Here is a 16970-nt window from a genome sequence, read left to right as displayed (position 1 = left end):
GAGGCTAAATTGCCCGACCTTATCCATCCCCCCTTTTTCCAGTGGCAATCAAAATTTGTCGACCCTATTATCCTTGTGACCCATCTTTTTTTTTCATTTCATGTTCATTTTATCATCCATTTCATGTTCATTGTCTGAATATAGCTGAAATATTGCTGCTCGGACGTTAAACCCCAACAAACAAACGGTTTATACTCGATTAATATTAAATTCGACCTTAAGTTAGCGTTGTAAGCGACTTTATATAACCCTTTTACGGCGTAACATTTCAAGTAATTTAACGGCCATTTATTCGAAATTAAAACAAAGGTATAATACAAGTTGAGTATAATTACAAAATAAAATGTTTCTAATGGAATGTTACAAGACAAACACAACATAAATTCATGCATTTAATGTAGAAACTGAAACTATAGTGGGAATTAAAATAAAATGGGCAGCCTAGACTCAGCTGTATTTGTTTTTGGCTGTATTATGTTTTCAATGTCGTTGCTAATCTGCATTCTTAGATTCGTGATTATTATGCTACACAACGATATCCGTCAGTTTAGGTCAACGGAAAATGGCTTAAATGGCCGATAATAGTTTGAGTGGAACAAGAACCATAAGCCAAATGAACGACTTTTAGAAACCAATAGTTGATGCTTCTGATATGGCAACAATTACTTTTCCATTGGTGGGAATCAATAAGAACATTGATACGTACTACAAGTTATCGTAATCTGGAAATTAATGATACTTCAATGAAAGTGTAATGAAACAACAATCTATTGATTCATTTAATGTTTAGAAGCTTACCTGTTTTGAGTGAAAGGTCTTGGGTTAAAGAGAAAGTGGTGGTTGTATTAGTTTTGTTTATGAAATCATGGAAAACATGAGACTGTTAATGATTGTTACAGCTTTGACATACTTCCTGTAGTGAGATGAAATTGAAATCAGATGATAATCAATATTTTCTATGTCTTTTAAGTCAATAATTTTCGTTTTAAAAATGTCAACAAATTGTCTTAAGTCTCTTTGATTTTTTTTTTAATTAAGATATTTGACAGTTATATGGGTGTTCATCGATTCTTCAACACTTTACATGGTAGAGATACGGTTAGTTTTAATATATCACAGAATGATACTCTCTTTATTTATCCACTTTTTGCTACTTCAGATTCTTTAAATCATCAACTCTCTGTTATACGATTTAAAAACCATTAAGTTGAAGGTTCTAAAAGGCAAAGTATGTTAAATTACGTAATCGAAGCGCCTTATCTTTTCCTTAAATAATATTTCATTTGTATTCCATGAAACAAAAGTACAAAGCTATAAAGTCATTAAGCTGTTGATTCTGTGATCACTCGATAACTAGTGCATTCTATACCTTTAACTTAACTAAAACACAAAAACAATTATCCCATATATTAACATGGAATTAACGTGTACGTATATCCTTAGTAGATTCTAGACGTATATTTACCCCAAAATATACGCAATATTTTTTTCTTTCATCTCAGACGTTATTTCTTTTTAAATATACATGTTGGTCAGTATTCTTGATTACACTAAAATTATTTTTAAAGTGCACACATGTATGTATATGGTTATCGAATTCTACCATGATGATTGTTATATACTGCAATACTCTTATTGTAAGCCAGTTTCTTTTTTGGTATTATGAACAAGTGCAATTCAAAGCAAGAATATATTTGTTTCTGTATCATAATAATACTATTGTAAGTTTTTGTTACTATGTCTGTATATAACACATAACCATGTGTTGATTATCTTAAAAAAAATTAAAATTATAAAAAAAGATAAAAATAAACAAAATGTACGGAATAAAAAAAAGTCAATGATCAGCAATGATTTTATTATTTACCTTTTAAAGAAAGACCGCGAAATCACTTGCATCAGACTTATACAATGATAGTGTAATCCATAAATGACTAATTATTATTTTTTTGTGTTTCAGGTTTTATTGGGATCTTTTTATGTTAGTTCTCTTGATAGCCAATTTAATCATTCTGCCAGTTGCCATATCATTCTTTAACGATGATCTCAGTACCCATTGGATTGTATTTAATTGCATATCGGATACAGTATTTTTCCTCGACATTGTTATCAATTTTAGAACGGGTATGTAATAATTGTTGATATGAGTCATGGCTTACTCAATAAAAATACATAAACACATTATGGTTCCTAGTAGAATACAATATCTTCTCGCTGGTAGAATACAATGTCTATCTTCTAATGTTATGTATGCATTCGGTACAATGTAATGTCTACTTTCCATTCAAAGGAAATAAACGTCATTTTTAACAAGATCGTATATATATATATATACGAATATATACAAGATCGTATATATATACAAGATCGTATATATATATATATATATATATATATCTGTATGTATGTATGTATGTATGTATTGTTTTATTGTTTTCACGTCAATTCATTCGTTTACACAATGGGTCGTTTGCAAATTCAACCTGCCAATTCTTGCGATTGTATATTCACAAGAAAACCTGCCAAAAAGGACGCTCAATTGTATAAGTAGAAACTACCTTGTTTATACTGTTTTGAAGTCTGTATGGATAGTTTTAAAAGCAAAATCCTGTAAAATGTTTATCGTCATTGACTCAACGAAACATTAATTCGTTACTGCGAACAAAACATGACAAGTCACATTTTTCTTTGAAGAAAGTCACTTTTTTATTTAAAAATTAACGAAAAACAATAATATACAATTGCCAAGTGTACATGTTTAAGTTTTGAAACCCCTTCATGATCCATTACTGTCCGTATTGAAGGATAAGTGTCCTCTTGTGTGGATATTTCTTCGATGTTGTGGCTTTGCCATCAAAATACACATTCTAATATTTATAAATATATTGCACTAGTTATCCTTTTGAATAGGCGGTACGGTGTTTTTGTGATATTGATATGAATCCTAGTTTTCGTGTACTTTTTAGTATCAATCAGTTAAGGAATATTGCTTGTATTGTATTGATCGAGCATAAAGTTGGTTATATTGTTATAAAATCTTAAACTTCTGATGATGAAAAACAATTCCAGATACAAAATATATCTATAAATACCTGAGAATAAAAACTTTTCATTTAAAGCCGATACTCCAAAAAGGTTTTTTTTATTTTTTATACAAAAAAATGTTATGTTTAGCTCCAATTATACAAAGATCAGTCAATATCATGTATATTTTGGTTAACATAACCAAAACCACAACATTGATTATATAATTCAGTATTATGTTAAACTTGTGCCTTAACACATTTTTTTGTTTTAGGTGTAATTGTTAATGATTTTGCTGATGAAATAATCCTGGATCCAAAGCTGATCGCAAGACATTATATGAGGTCGTGGTTTTTCCTTGATTTGATTAGTTCTATTCCAATGGATTATATATTCCTCTTGTGGGACGCTGAAGCCAACCAGCTGATCCACGCAGGTACTGATACTGAAACTGATAACAGAGTGGACGCCTCTCCTTATTGGCAAGGTGATCATTCTCCTAATATTTCACGTAGATGTTCCTTCAATTTTTTTATGTTTTTTGTCAATTTGCTCACTTTTCACGCTTGTTGTCTAAGTTGGCATTCGTTATGGAATAAGGTGTCTGGATGTAGTTAAAAGTAATGTTTTGTTGCTTTCGATGGGGTTGTAAAACAACGCCTTCCTAGTGACGTTTGCCTATTATTATTCCACTTTGTTGTTCCATATTATTTGATATATTTTGTATATACATTTTAAAAGTTAACTGCAAATTCATAAGTATATGTTTAGCAGAGCATGCATGCTGCGCTCAGCTGAATTCCTCTTATAAATTAATTTTCTCTGTTTTTGTCTTTCATAAAATTTTGTGAAGGTAATTTGGTTTTTTTAACAATTTAAACTGTCCCTTTTTCTTATGAGAAGTTTGAGAATGGTCGCCTTGCAGGGACTATGTATTTTGACCAAGCATGATCGTTTTGTTAGAATGCTTATAACTGTTGTCTTATGCTTTGTCGTTAAGTTAATATTATAATTACGCATGCGTCTTTGATCGATATAAGGAAAAATTGGGATGATTATAATATCCATTTAATACCTTTTTTAGTAAAAAAAACATTTGCTTCTACAAGACATCATGCTTATTCCTTTAAAATGTACCTGTACATTTATAATGCTATGTATACTACCTTTATCCTCCATTCACAATCCAGTTCGAATTTATTTTGATGTTGTGATAACTATTGTGTTATGTCTATCATTGTTAGTTTAAAATATATTACAGTATTTTGTTTAAAAAGGTTTTACCAGTAATGATGCAAATATTCACAATATTAAATTGTTTTATATATGTAAATGTGTTTCAATGTTAATGTAGTACAAAAATCCTTTTAACCATATTTTTTTTACAAAACCATGAAGAATTTTGCTTCAAACTGCATGTTTTGCTTATAGTGAGTCCGTCTGTCAATTTTCTGTGGTGAGATTGTATGTGTATAATTTCAGGACGAGCTCTACGTATGCTTAGATTAGCCAAACTGCTCAGTTTACTACGATTGCTCAGGTTATCAAGACTTGTCAGATATGTCCAACAATGGGAAGAGGTAACTTTTATGAAAATATATACTTATATAAATTAGTTCATAATCATCGTTTTTATTGCATCGTATAGACGTAAGTAAATATCACCAGTTTTTGTAAAATATTTTACTATACAAAAGTTACTTACGATATTGTTAGGTCTTATTTATAGTTGCGATGACAGGATGATAGTTTACTGTTCTACTATGTAAACGTCTTTGACTATAGTTATTTAGTCTTTATGCTTCAAGAGATGTAATAGTGGCTTTTTATTAGGATTTGATACCGCAATTTTTGCTGCTTGTCTCAACTGTGGCAAAATTAAAATGGAAATTTGTTCGACGGTTTTTTACCTTTCTTTTAAAACTATTAAACCAATAATCAAATATAATCAATAGTAAGCACCTAATATAAAACAAAAATAAACAATGCATCATAATATATGACTACGAAATTATCTAATATACTATCAAATGTAAGAAACAATGTTGTCATTTTGTTCTTCTATTTCTTTTTTTCAGTAGAAAAATATTTTAAGCTATATTGTTTTCATGTCAATTTACAATACCGTTTAGTTTCTGAAATACTCGATTGGTTATATAATTTTATGTTATAATATACATTTCAATTATCCTTGGTTTTTCGTGAATAAGCAATTGGAAACAGATAATACATATGACTTCCGCATCATGACAGTTTCACTGTTTTTTTTTCTTCTCAAATTTGTAGTGAAGTTAACTATCTTATTTGTTTGTTTGTTTTTGTTTTTTTTTTTTCATCCTCAAGTCAGCGGGTACTTTCTTTTCGTTGTTATTTCATCACCTTTACCAATGTTCGTTAAATCAACATGAATTTTTAATAATGATTTCTTGTTTCCTTCATTTTTTCTTGAACACGGACCCGTTTTTCCAATTTGCATGGTAATATTTTATAGCATGGTTCGTCATTTGATTAACACTTTTCATTTGTTAAAATTTTATTTATTCTGCAGCTTTATGCGCAGCACTTAGAACATTAACAATTTGCTGGTTTCTTTGTTTTTGCAAAAAAAGATTCCCCGTATATCTGAACAAATACACAATTTCATCAAGTGCTTGATCTATACATGAGTGTAGCTTAGAAAACTGAAAAGTCGATGATTACAAAGAACACTTTTTATATGAAGTTAATTGCTTATTTTCTACCAACTCACTGAGTTGATGCGGGTTCCATTTTGAAACCAACAACCCCATGTGTAATCGGAATGATTCGTAAATTGGGAAATGTGAAATTCACCAGAAATATAGAGTTAAAATGAGGTGTTTATTTTTGATCAGTTTGAGGCCTGTCCTTGTTTGACTAAATGCGGACGTCGCAGGCGACCAGGGGTGAGTTGTGAGATTTTGAGGTGAATTAGCACATGACACAGCTTCCTAGATTTGCACGAAGTTTTAGATTATGTATAGTGTGTAAATTTTTAGAAGTAGACTATATCAAAATATTTTTTTCTTATTTTAGACTTATTTTGCATCAGTCATTTTTTAGTTTTGTATCTTCATTAAAATTAGTTTTTAATCACATCTTACGCTAGAATATCATCATTTTGACATTGCAATTTAAACACACTTACTCTGTGGGATATTGCCTGCGGCGTACGCTATGTAATATACTATAATTCGTGTACTTGATCAGAAATAGTACTATACCATTAGAAAAGTGAATGTTCCTTTAGTTGCTTGGCAATTAACGAATGCTTTGTTGGCTTATTAATGGTAAACCTATTTTAAGTTCATCTATTTTAAAATAAATAAATGTGTTTAAGAAAAAAAACAGGATTCAGTGTAAAGTAACATTTGAAGTAAGACAAAATCATTTCTAGTTGCCAATTCAATATGTTTTTATTTTGGCACATTAAATTTGTTCGTCATGTGTAGTTACACCTTCTGAAGTGTCCCTAAATGAAACAGCTGGGACTTCTCTAAAGAATAGGTGCGTCCTTCCCTATTGTAAATTTGTGTCATATGTATTAGATGATTTCACCATGTTATCATTTTTTCATGCAGCGAGTTCGACTGGTATGAACACATTCACTTTTCTACGTGTATGAAAATCTCAGAAATGCCCCAAAAAGGTAAAAATAGGCTTAACTCATAACTACACATAGAATTTTTCATTGAAATTATTATTTGATACTCGATCATTTTCGTGATATTTCTGAGATTTTCTCAAGGCTGATAAACGTTTGCTGCTTTAATCTATAGTGTTGCATGCAGCATCAGTTACCATGTATAAAGTAGCAGTATAACATTGTATATGTATATTAATTTAATGCTGGGAAAGTAAATGTAAATTCTGTTCAGTCGATAAATAATGATGAGATGTTGAACGATGTTGTTAGATTGTAACTTTTAATTCGTATGCATTGCCTTTTATGAAATGTACATGTAACTACCATTGCTTATTTTGTTAAGTTTGGCTAGTAATATATGCTAGTTTGCTTCGAACACGCTACTCACTTAATGTTTGCTTCTGCTATGCTTTTAACATATATTTCCGCTTTGAAGAAATTAGATATACTATACGAATAATTATAAGTAGCATTGAATTATAAGGAAATGTCTCCGTGGAAATATTATTCTTTAAATTTACATCTGTTTGTCAAGTTGTTACGAGTGTTATTATGTGACAAGTTTTTCATGGTAAAAATATGCAAAGATATTGTAATTCTTTTTTCAGTTTCTTGCTCTTGCTGGAAAGTTTATGAGAATTTTTAACTTGATATGTCTAATGTTCCTACTGGGGCATTGGAACGGATGTTTACAGTTCCTTGTTCCAATGTTACAAGACTTCCCAAAGGATTGCTGGGTATCAATAGAAGAATTAAAGGTATGAGTCATTTTAAAGATGATATACCACTTCGGTAACTATCAATGCTGTTCCTATTCAACAATAATTAAACGTGTTTATCTTGAAGTCCCCGATTGAAGTCACTACACTTGTCATATCCATAATGTTTGTAGACTTTCTAAAATATACTAAAGAACACGCGCTGCATTCATTATCATTTCGTGTAAATTTGGCGCGTTTGTTACAGTTGTATCTTTTCCCCATGCGTTAGGTCTTCCAAAAATAGAATCAATGGAATAATCTAACAGCTTGAACAGAATTGGCCTTACGTCAAAGTTTGCTTGTTGTATAAATATTTTCAGCTTAATTGCAAAAAGGGCATTTAACAATATAATGCATAATGTACATGTATTATGATTGCTTAAAAAAATATTGAAATTTTCTTCAATATTTTTTAAACAAATTTAAAATTTCTGTTTCACGATCATAGGAAATAATAGATCTAAAAATCATTTGATTTTGTATTGTGTCTTTTTAAACTTTTGAATTATATTTGGACTAAAGGGTCACTTACATCTGGACTCTACGCTTTACATTTTTAAGCTTGAAGTGAGATTTCTAATGATTTATTGATAATATACTTTTTTCAGTTGTCTGCAAAAATATGTGTGACTTGTCAGTACATTGTGAAGTAGATTTGTTTTTGTCTTTTTTTATTCAGAATGCTCCCTGGTGGACACAGTACACTTGGGCATTATTCAAGGCTCTGTCTCATATGCTATGCATTGGTTATGGAAGATTTCCTCCACAAAATTTGACAGACACTTGGCTTACAATCTTGAGTATGCTGAGTGGTGCTACATGCTATGCACTGTTTCTGGGTCATACGACAACTATCATACAGTCCTTTGATACATCGAGACGACTATATAACGAGAAGGTATTTATTCAGTTGTTGGTAGTGATTTTTGTTGTTTGTGGTAAGTTGTCAATTAGAAATAATACTAAATGTAGAAAAAGATGCATTTCCTTCTTTAATAAACATGACCAAAGTTTGGGTCTTATATTTCTCTTTGTTTTAAAACCGAAAGCAGATACCAACTCTTAGCATTAAATGGCTACGCGTGGTATAAAGGGGATACAAAATTCTGCTTAGTTTCGGCAAGCTCTGACATGACGTATGAGTTGTGATATATAACTCAATACGCAGGTGCTGAAGGGATGTTGCCACAGAAGAAAGGAAATGTGACAATACGGAATGAAAAGTCATCGCTTTTTGTCGTCAAGTTTTTTCAGTGTTTTTTCTTTACCATCAATTTCAAAGTGTAGGTCGAGATATGAGGCTAACTTTACAGTGTCTGTTGTATCCTTTATCTCAATTTCTTTGAGGGAGGGTCACTAAATATTACCATTGTTCTGGTATTTAGACATCGTTTACATTTATGTTAGTTACGTTTTTTTTCAGTTGGTTCCAATATTGTTGTTTTTTGTTGCTTCATAAAAATTATAATGAGTTCGTTAATTATAAGCAGCAAGGTATGGTAACTATTTAACATGTATGTGGTAATTAAACAAGTCATCACATAAAAAATATAATGAATTAGTTCAAATAAATATCATAACAAAAATTTCATTTATTTTATGCCATTTATAAAGACAACCAACCGTAATTGTTCAAAGGTACTCTATTGTGTGTTTCAAGTGATGACCCTTATATAGGTTTTTTATTAAGAAATATTTTTAGGATTTTTTTTTCACAAAGAGACTGATTACTTTACACAGTTTGTTAACCCATTGTCTTGAAGTTATGTATAATTCAGACATGGTCGTAATCGATGTTTCACTTGACATATGTATACGTCGATTACGACCATGTAATGTGGATCGTTTGAATGCAAAACATTTAACCGGAAAACAAAAACAAGGTGAAAGAAAGAACCCCAAGCTATCTTTATGCAACCTGGGAATTAACACATACTTAACCTTGATACGTGAATTTTTTATTTGAAAAAAAGGTTGTAAAAGTAGGTTATCAGTCTGGGACATAACGTTGTCCGTTATGGGCACTAAGTAGTTAATAACCCGGGGCTGATAAAGGTTTTTTTAAGTTTCTGTTATTGAATAAGCATATGCATTATCAAAGAGTAACCAAGGTTATAGTGGTAATCAAAAGAATGTAATCCAGAGACAAAGACGAGACATGGAAAACAGACATACACAACAAATAGCATAAAGTAACTAAAAATCATGCATACAAAGTAACAAAAGTAAATGAGCAACTCGGACTCCACTATAATCTGGGAGCATGGACCAGGTGCAGCGGTAGGGTAAGCGTCCTCTGCTTTTCTAGAAACACCCACCGAGTTGCTCATAAAAAGTCAAATCCGGGATAGACAAACGAGGGAAGGAAAACTATGACCCGTTGAATAAATCAGTTGTCATGGTGCTGATGGATACACCATAACGATCCACGAGTTCATGCTGACGAAACTGTTTTAAACTTAAGTTTTCCATGGATGAGGAGCAGGTGATAAAACGATAAAATATATCGATTTGTACAAGCAAATTAAATTAAAAAAAATGCAAACAATGACTTAATATAAATGCTTCAAAGAGATTCCATTCTTCCATATGCTTCTGGTTGAAATGTTGGAAATAATTAATATTTATAGTTATGATAGGAACCAATAAGTGATTTGTTTTGTGCTAAACTATTGAATTTATTTCTTTTCCTATTCACCCGAACAAACCTATTATTCTTTCTTGATTTGTTGATAGCTACACTTTTAGGTATTATACTAAACTGATGATTATACATTTCTATCTTCGAAAATTCATACATATATTATAAAATCACACGGCATTTTTCATATCGACCTGGTATTAGTCCTCGACTAAATATGGCGCTAATACCGAGGGTCACATGAGAAAAATATCATATAAATACCTTTAAATCTGAAGTACCCTTGATAAAGAAGATTTTATTTTTACTCTCGGATTACTGAGATTTCCCTATCGTACACTAGCGCATATGTAAGGCTGAATATCCACTACCAATATATATATATATATATATATACTGAATATGACATACTAAAATATGTATCGCATGTCGCATCGGCCCGAGACTCTAGGTCTAGGGAATGCGATATAGGTCAGTAGGTTTGGTATAGGGTATGTAATATATGACTATGGGTGTGGTAAGAGGAAAGCAACATAGGGTAAACGATATTGGGTACACGATATAGGGTGAAAGGTACTTTATTCAACGGAATATTAATAATTATAAATAATAATTATGCTCCCTGTATTTAGCCCCGTGCAGGTCCGGGTGTTAAAAGAATAGGCCTGCAGCAGCGCTAAGCTTGTCGTATAAGGCGACTAAATGGTGCTCAGAAACCTAGCCGGGGGCTAGGCGCTCTGCCCACAGAGCAACTGGGATGTGTGCCCCAGGAGGTGGAATGGGGTACCCCTGGTGTGTTACATGCTGGGGTTGTCAGGCTATAATACGGAAAACCTGACCGCAAACCATAGTTTTTGGGAAAGATGCCACGTTCCTTGCACGTTAAAGAACCCTGCTGTGGTATTCGATAGGAGTAGGAACCTTTGAGCTCCGCCACAGGAGGCTATCTTGCCCGACCTTACCCATCCCCCCTTTTTCCAGTGGCAATCAAAATTTGTCGACCCTATTGTCCTTGTGTCCCATCCTTTTTTTTTTATTTCATGTTCATTTTATCATTCATTTCATGTTCATCGTCTGAATATAGCTGAAATATTGCTCCTCGGACGTTAAACCCCAACAAACAAACAAAAATTTAGTGGAGTCCGAATTGCTCATTTACTTTTGTTGCTTTGTACGTACTGTTTTTGGTTGTTTTATGTTCTTTGTTGTTTGTATCTGCTGTCCATGTCTAGTCTTTGTCCCTGGACTACATTTTTATTTTATTTCGCTAGAATTTCGATTGCCTTAATTACCCTTTGGTAAAGTGTAGGCAAATATATCTACAGTGGAAACCCGACGAATGTAGAACTGCTTTGTTCCATTCTTTCAATCTTACTTAATGTCTTCTCCTTTCAATGAAAATATTTCACAAATATTTCTGTGGTGAAACCCATTTTACTGGATGTTATTTTAATGGATTTTGTTTGTTTGTTTTTGTTTTTTTGGGTTTTTTTTTTTGCGTTTCAGCGTAAATATACTGATATTCTGTTCATGCATTTAGAGTTATAAAGCAAATACACTAATTCAATTTTAATTGCATTTGAACCATGAAGTCGCGCACAATTCTTGTTTACCCAAAGGATTGTTAACGTTTGGCATTATGTTTTTAAAAAGCGTCATTTCATCTCTGTGAATGGGAACATAAAAAAAAACGCGGAAAAAATATATTTTATTCTAAGGACGCCTTCAATTATAATAAAAAATACTTATTATTAAAAAAAAGCTTTTGAAACATTATCTGAATCCATGATATTCTATCAAACAACACCCTTAAATCCGAGTTGTTGAACTGAATTTCGTTAAAAACATCATAGTAAAATACATAGTTGAAGTCGAAAATCTAATAAATCAATCTTATAAATGCTAATTGCATTCGTCATTCTTAAGACATTTCGTAATAGGATTAAAGGAAAAATCTTTATTTTAAAAATTAATAGATAATCTGGAGGAGAATAGTTGTAATCATGTCAGGAAAAGTGGAACTTTCATGTAGACCTGCATTCAAAAAGTCCACCTTTCAATTTGTTTTTTTTTTCATTTCGTATGAGCTTTTGGTTTATATCCGGATTTTCTTAAATTTACAGTTCAAGCAAGTAGAAGAGTACATGATTTTCCGCAAGCTTCCCCATACTTTAAGACAACGTATATCAGAATACTATGAGCATCGATTCCAGGGCAAAATGTTTGATGAAGAGTACATTCTCTGCGAACTTAACTCTTGTCTACGACAGGTAACCTATAACGATTATCTGATTATTTAAATATTTTCAAGGATTTTGATGAATTTAATTTGATGCACTTACTGTCAAATTGTATTTCAATGGTATTTGTTTCAATTTAAATTCACGATCAGATCTATAATTGATGTTTAGGAAGTTATATACTGCTTTAAATCCCATATCAAACACTTCACTAAACAAGTTGTCTAGTCTTACGCTGAACTGACAACTGTTTATCCATTTGAACCCTTGTTTGCACAACACAAACTGTATTTTCGTTACTATGGAAACAGGATGTTTCGCTGGCCACAAAACCGGGTTTAACAAAACCTTTTCACTTTAAGATGCAAGTACCGATTAATGGACATAGTGGCTAATTTATTTTTTTCTTGTTTACCCTTGAAGTTTTACTATTGAATATTTCCCTACCTAATTTATGATTATAAGTTTGGTTACTTTGTTATTATATTTATTTAAATCATTAACCTATTCCTCTTGTATATACCAATTTTAGGATGTGATAAACCACAATTGTAGAGCTTTAGTTAAGTCTGTGCCATTCTTCACCAATGCGGATCCACAGTTCGTTTCTGAGGTGATAAGTAAACTACGATTTGAAGTTTTCCAGCCTAGTGATTACATTATACGCGAGGGAACCATGGGTACTAAGATGTATTTTATACAGGAGGGTATTGTAGATATCATCACCAGGGATGGTGAGGTAGCTACATCTTTATCCGATGGATCGTACTTTGGAGGTAAGAACAACCCGAAAGACATAAAATAATTAATGATCATATATATAAATCAAACAAAATGAACTTCTTATTACTATAATGAAATACACAGTGAATTTCTAGGGAAAAAAACAAAAAAAAGAACGATGTTATGTTCTTAAAAATGTATATTTTCTACAGCTTCGTTTATTTTTTTTTAAAACAACATACAAGTATTTGTAAGATCTAACACTGCTTTATGGAAACAGAAGCTTGTACGTAAATACAATTTAATCATAACATCTGTTACATTATCTAAAGTTGTTTATATGGTTAACTTTCGGTCTATTTCGTAATTTCTTTTTGTCCGTTGACAGAATGTCTTATTGCGAATGCTTTCCTCCTGTTTTACTTTTATGCAATTTTGTTGGCATCATAATCATCAAATAAATGTACTACAAAATCGACTGCACTGAATAGTCAAGTGTAATGTAAGCTATGCTATTTTATTTCAGAAATATGCCTTCTCACGAATGCAAAACGTGTCGCAAGCGTACGGTCCGAAACATATGTGAACTTATATTCATTATCTGTGGAACATTTCAATGATGTCCTGGATAGATATCCAGTTATGAGGCGTACAATGGAGAGCGTTGCAGCAGAAAGGTTGACTAAAATAGGGCAAAATCCTAGCATTGTCAGTAGTAGGGCAGACCTAGAGGAGGACCAAAAATTAGTTAATGAACTTGTTATGGAATCCACGCCTGTTGTAACAAGTGCTAGCGAAGATGAGGAAAAGGATTCAGATGATAGTTCGGAAAGTTCGAAAAGCTCCAAGAGAAAGAAAAAGTTTAAATTTGATTTCACTGGAAAACTACATAAAATAACGGAAGAAAGAAAGTCAAAGTCTCGAGAGAGTTTAAGGGATGTGACTGACAGTGACAGCAAACTAAAAATGAGGAAGGCTCCATCGGGGTCAAATTTGTTTGGGCTTAGAGTTCCTAAACTTCAATTAAAACATCGATCTGGAAGTGTTGGCGCTAACCTTAATACTTTAGCTTCCGTTCAAGAGTCGAGTCTTGAATCGTGTAGGCGACCTAGTTTTTTCAATGCAAAAATATTCAGAACAGGTAGATCTCGTGAGAAAACGAAGTCTATAGGCGAAGAATCACCCACTTCTGAAGGACAAAGTGTAAAGCAATATCTTAACGTTCCAATGTACTGTAGAACAAAATCCAAATCTACTGAGGACTCGTTATCTGCCGTCTGTGATAGTAAGGATGAAACGAAACTGTCGCAAAGTAAATCTAGTTTACAGCCTACTACTTCGTCACTACCTACGTCATCACAAGCGCTTGCGTCGCCTTCAGTGTCAACTGGACATGATGTTCCTGTCACATCTTCATCAGTTCCGTCGATTCAGGCGTCAGCTGTCGACAAACCTGATAGAGACAAAACAAAATTGACAGACCAAAAATCTCCCCCAGTGCAAAGTAAAGCAAAAGTTGACCCTGTCAAGTCTCAAATATCATCTAGTCCACCCAAACCCGATCTTTTAATGATTACATCAGGTGCGCCAAAAGTGGAGCAGCAGACAAAATCCAGCCCGCCAAAATCAGATCATTTGACGATAGATATTGAAGACTGTGATAAGTCCCAAGTTTCCTTCTATTAATTACGTTTTCTTAGTATGACCTTCAGTTGTTTACCTACTTTTCTCTGTTTGAGTTTATTTGGCTTTTGCCTTTTGCAATCCTGTATTTCTAGATATAAAAACAATTAATTTAATTAAAAACAGTTGAAGGGTTTACCTGTAAATGAAAACATGTGATTTTATTACAATGTTTGAATCGGGTCATTATGCTTGCTCATGAAATAGATAAAGAACACAAAGGCTTCTTTGCATCTCCTTTTGTTTCATGTTTCCATAAGTCTTTCAACATTATCTCAGAATGTGATAAAACATGTCATAAATTATAGAAACCTTATTGTTGGGTAATTTAGAATTATTTGTTTTACTTTAAAATTGTTTGTGTATTTTTTACTTTATGGAAAAATGTTTAGATGCATTCAGGTGTGTAATGTTTATAGTGCCAAATTGTTTTGTTCGTTTTACACAACGAATAGATCGTACGTTTGGGTTTTTTAACACTGACAAAAAAACATGTTCGAAATGTATAATTCTTCAACACAAGGTATTGAATTTCATATTGATTTGTGTAAGTGTAATTTGATTTCTTCTGGATTCGACTTTTTTTAAACCTAAGTAGTAGTATCTACCAGGAGGCAATTCATGAACGGAAACTTTTGCAATAAAAATTATAAATTGGTTTATATTTTGCAAGAATTTTCGTGATTTGACTTATTTTAGCGTGAGATGAATGTATGGATTTCCTTTTAAAAAAAAAGAACTGAATACAATAAGGATTAGAGTTACGTACAAATATAGCATATGAAGACTGGAAAAACATAACCGTTTTTTTTTCATCTTGAAACACCTCAAACATTGCCAATGTCCGAGTTTCAAATGGATGGATTCTTAATACAACTTTGAATATTAAAGCATTTTCATTAACATTTTGTGTTCTGTGTAGACATAAATTTGTTAATATTAAGTAACTTATTTGTTATATTGTGTAATTGAAGTATTGGTCCACTAAAAAGTCATATATGATCTTAAAAAAACAATTCATATCCTGTAAACACAGATTTCATCAAAACTGCGTTCAGTGGGCTCATTCCATCCTTATTTTAATCATTAGGATATTCTGGGGATAGTGAGGTGGTGATTTACAGCTTTTGCTCGGTATGATTATACTGATGAAAACATGGCAAAGTGACAAGCCCAATTCATCTCGTTCTAAAAGCATTCCAATTCAACGATTAGTGAAAAAGTTGTGTTCTTAATTTCATAATATCCTGGAGTCATTTATCCAAAGGCCTCTACATGTTTAATAATACCATGCACTAACCTTTGACTCCACTTAAGTCAGGTTTGTTCGGAAAATCTGGATTTAAGGAGGTAGACCTAGGGTAAGGGACATAATTATTGAAATCAGTGATATCTTTATATCATATTCAATTTCATTAGAGCCTGCCAAGCTTTCATTTGAAACAGAATGAAATCGGTCTAAGTTACTTTGATGCTTAGATGTAAAATACAAACGGTCCAATGATTTGTAAAGGTTGTATCCCTTACCCTAGGTCTACCTCCATAAACTGTTGAAAGCTTCTTTTACGCACAAAACACATTTGACAAATTTAGGCTACCTTAAAAGCAACTTATAAAGCCAGCTACTTGATAAATAATATTTTTCCTCCCTTCACAATACGTTTATTTGGCGAATTGACGTTTAATCAAGTGTACTTTTTTAATTTGAACGTATATCTGGGTTTATGTACATCAAAGGCAGCCAAATCTTAATTGGTACATGAATTAAATTTATACTAACACTTGATATAGCTTGTATTGAATAGCAACAGTGTGTGTGATAATAAAAAAAATATAAAAGGGTTAGTATATGGATTCCAGGCAAATTGAATGACCGTCCACATTTAGATTCTAGATACAAGTAGTCTGTGTTCATCTTTAGTTCGTCAGTGCTGTAAATTCAATCATTGCGGTAATGTGTTTGGTTTGTTTTGTTATTGTCTGCACTATTTGGTTTCCTAATGCGATAATTAAAAGCAGATAAATATATTTTAATTCTTTATAACTACACTATAAATGTTCCTGAGTAGACTGTACTCTAGTTAACTATACGTGCTGTTTTCTCTTTTTGTTATTTTCGTATATTTTGCTCCATGGTCAATGCAATGTTTTGTTAATCTTTTATTTTTGTAGAAGAATGATCACATGATATGCAATTTGAAAACATGAAATTGAATAAAGTTTTAAAATTTTGA

General features: G+C 32.1%; 1 protein-coding gene across 5 annotated transcripts in view; it reads left to right on the top strand.

Annotated features, from left to right (window-relative positions):
* Window positions 1-16970, top strand: part of LOC148621921 (uncharacterized) — a 74027-nt gene extending 57057 nt beyond the window's left edge. For 2 of the 5 annotated variants that reach the window (XM_088576782.1, XM_088576777.1), the window contains exons 3-11: window positions 1961-2124; window positions 3299-3511; window positions 4507-4604; window positions 5898-5948; window positions 7297-7446; window positions 8129-8347; window positions 12214-12360; window positions 12863-13106; window positions 13580-16970. In XM_088576782.1, the coding sequence (XP_088432908.1) occupies window positions 1961-2124; window positions 3299-3511; window positions 4507-4604; window positions 5898-5948; window positions 7297-7446; window positions 8129-8347; window positions 12214-12360; window positions 12863-13106; window positions 13580-14739 (2446 nt within the window). In that variant the 3' untranslated portion in view covers window positions 14740-16970. The remainder of the gene's footprint in view (window positions 1-1960; window positions 2125-3298; window positions 3512-4506; window positions 4605-5897; window positions 5949-7296; window positions 7447-8128; window positions 8348-12213; window positions 12361-12862; window positions 13107-13579) is intronic. The other 3 variants (XM_088576778.1, XM_088576781.1, XM_088576780.1) reach the window with 3 other exon arrangements.

This window comes from Perna viridis, chromosome 3 (assembly GCF_037379345.1).
Source record: "Perna viridis isolate PV_CMFRI_1.1 ecotype Kerala chromosome 3, ASM3737934v1, whole genome shotgun sequence".
NCBI lineage: Eukaryota > Metazoa > Mollusca > Bivalvia > Mytilida > Mytilidae > Perna > Perna viridis.
Note: the sequence above shows the minus strand (reverse complement) of the source record. Positions and strands in the feature narration are given on the sequence as shown.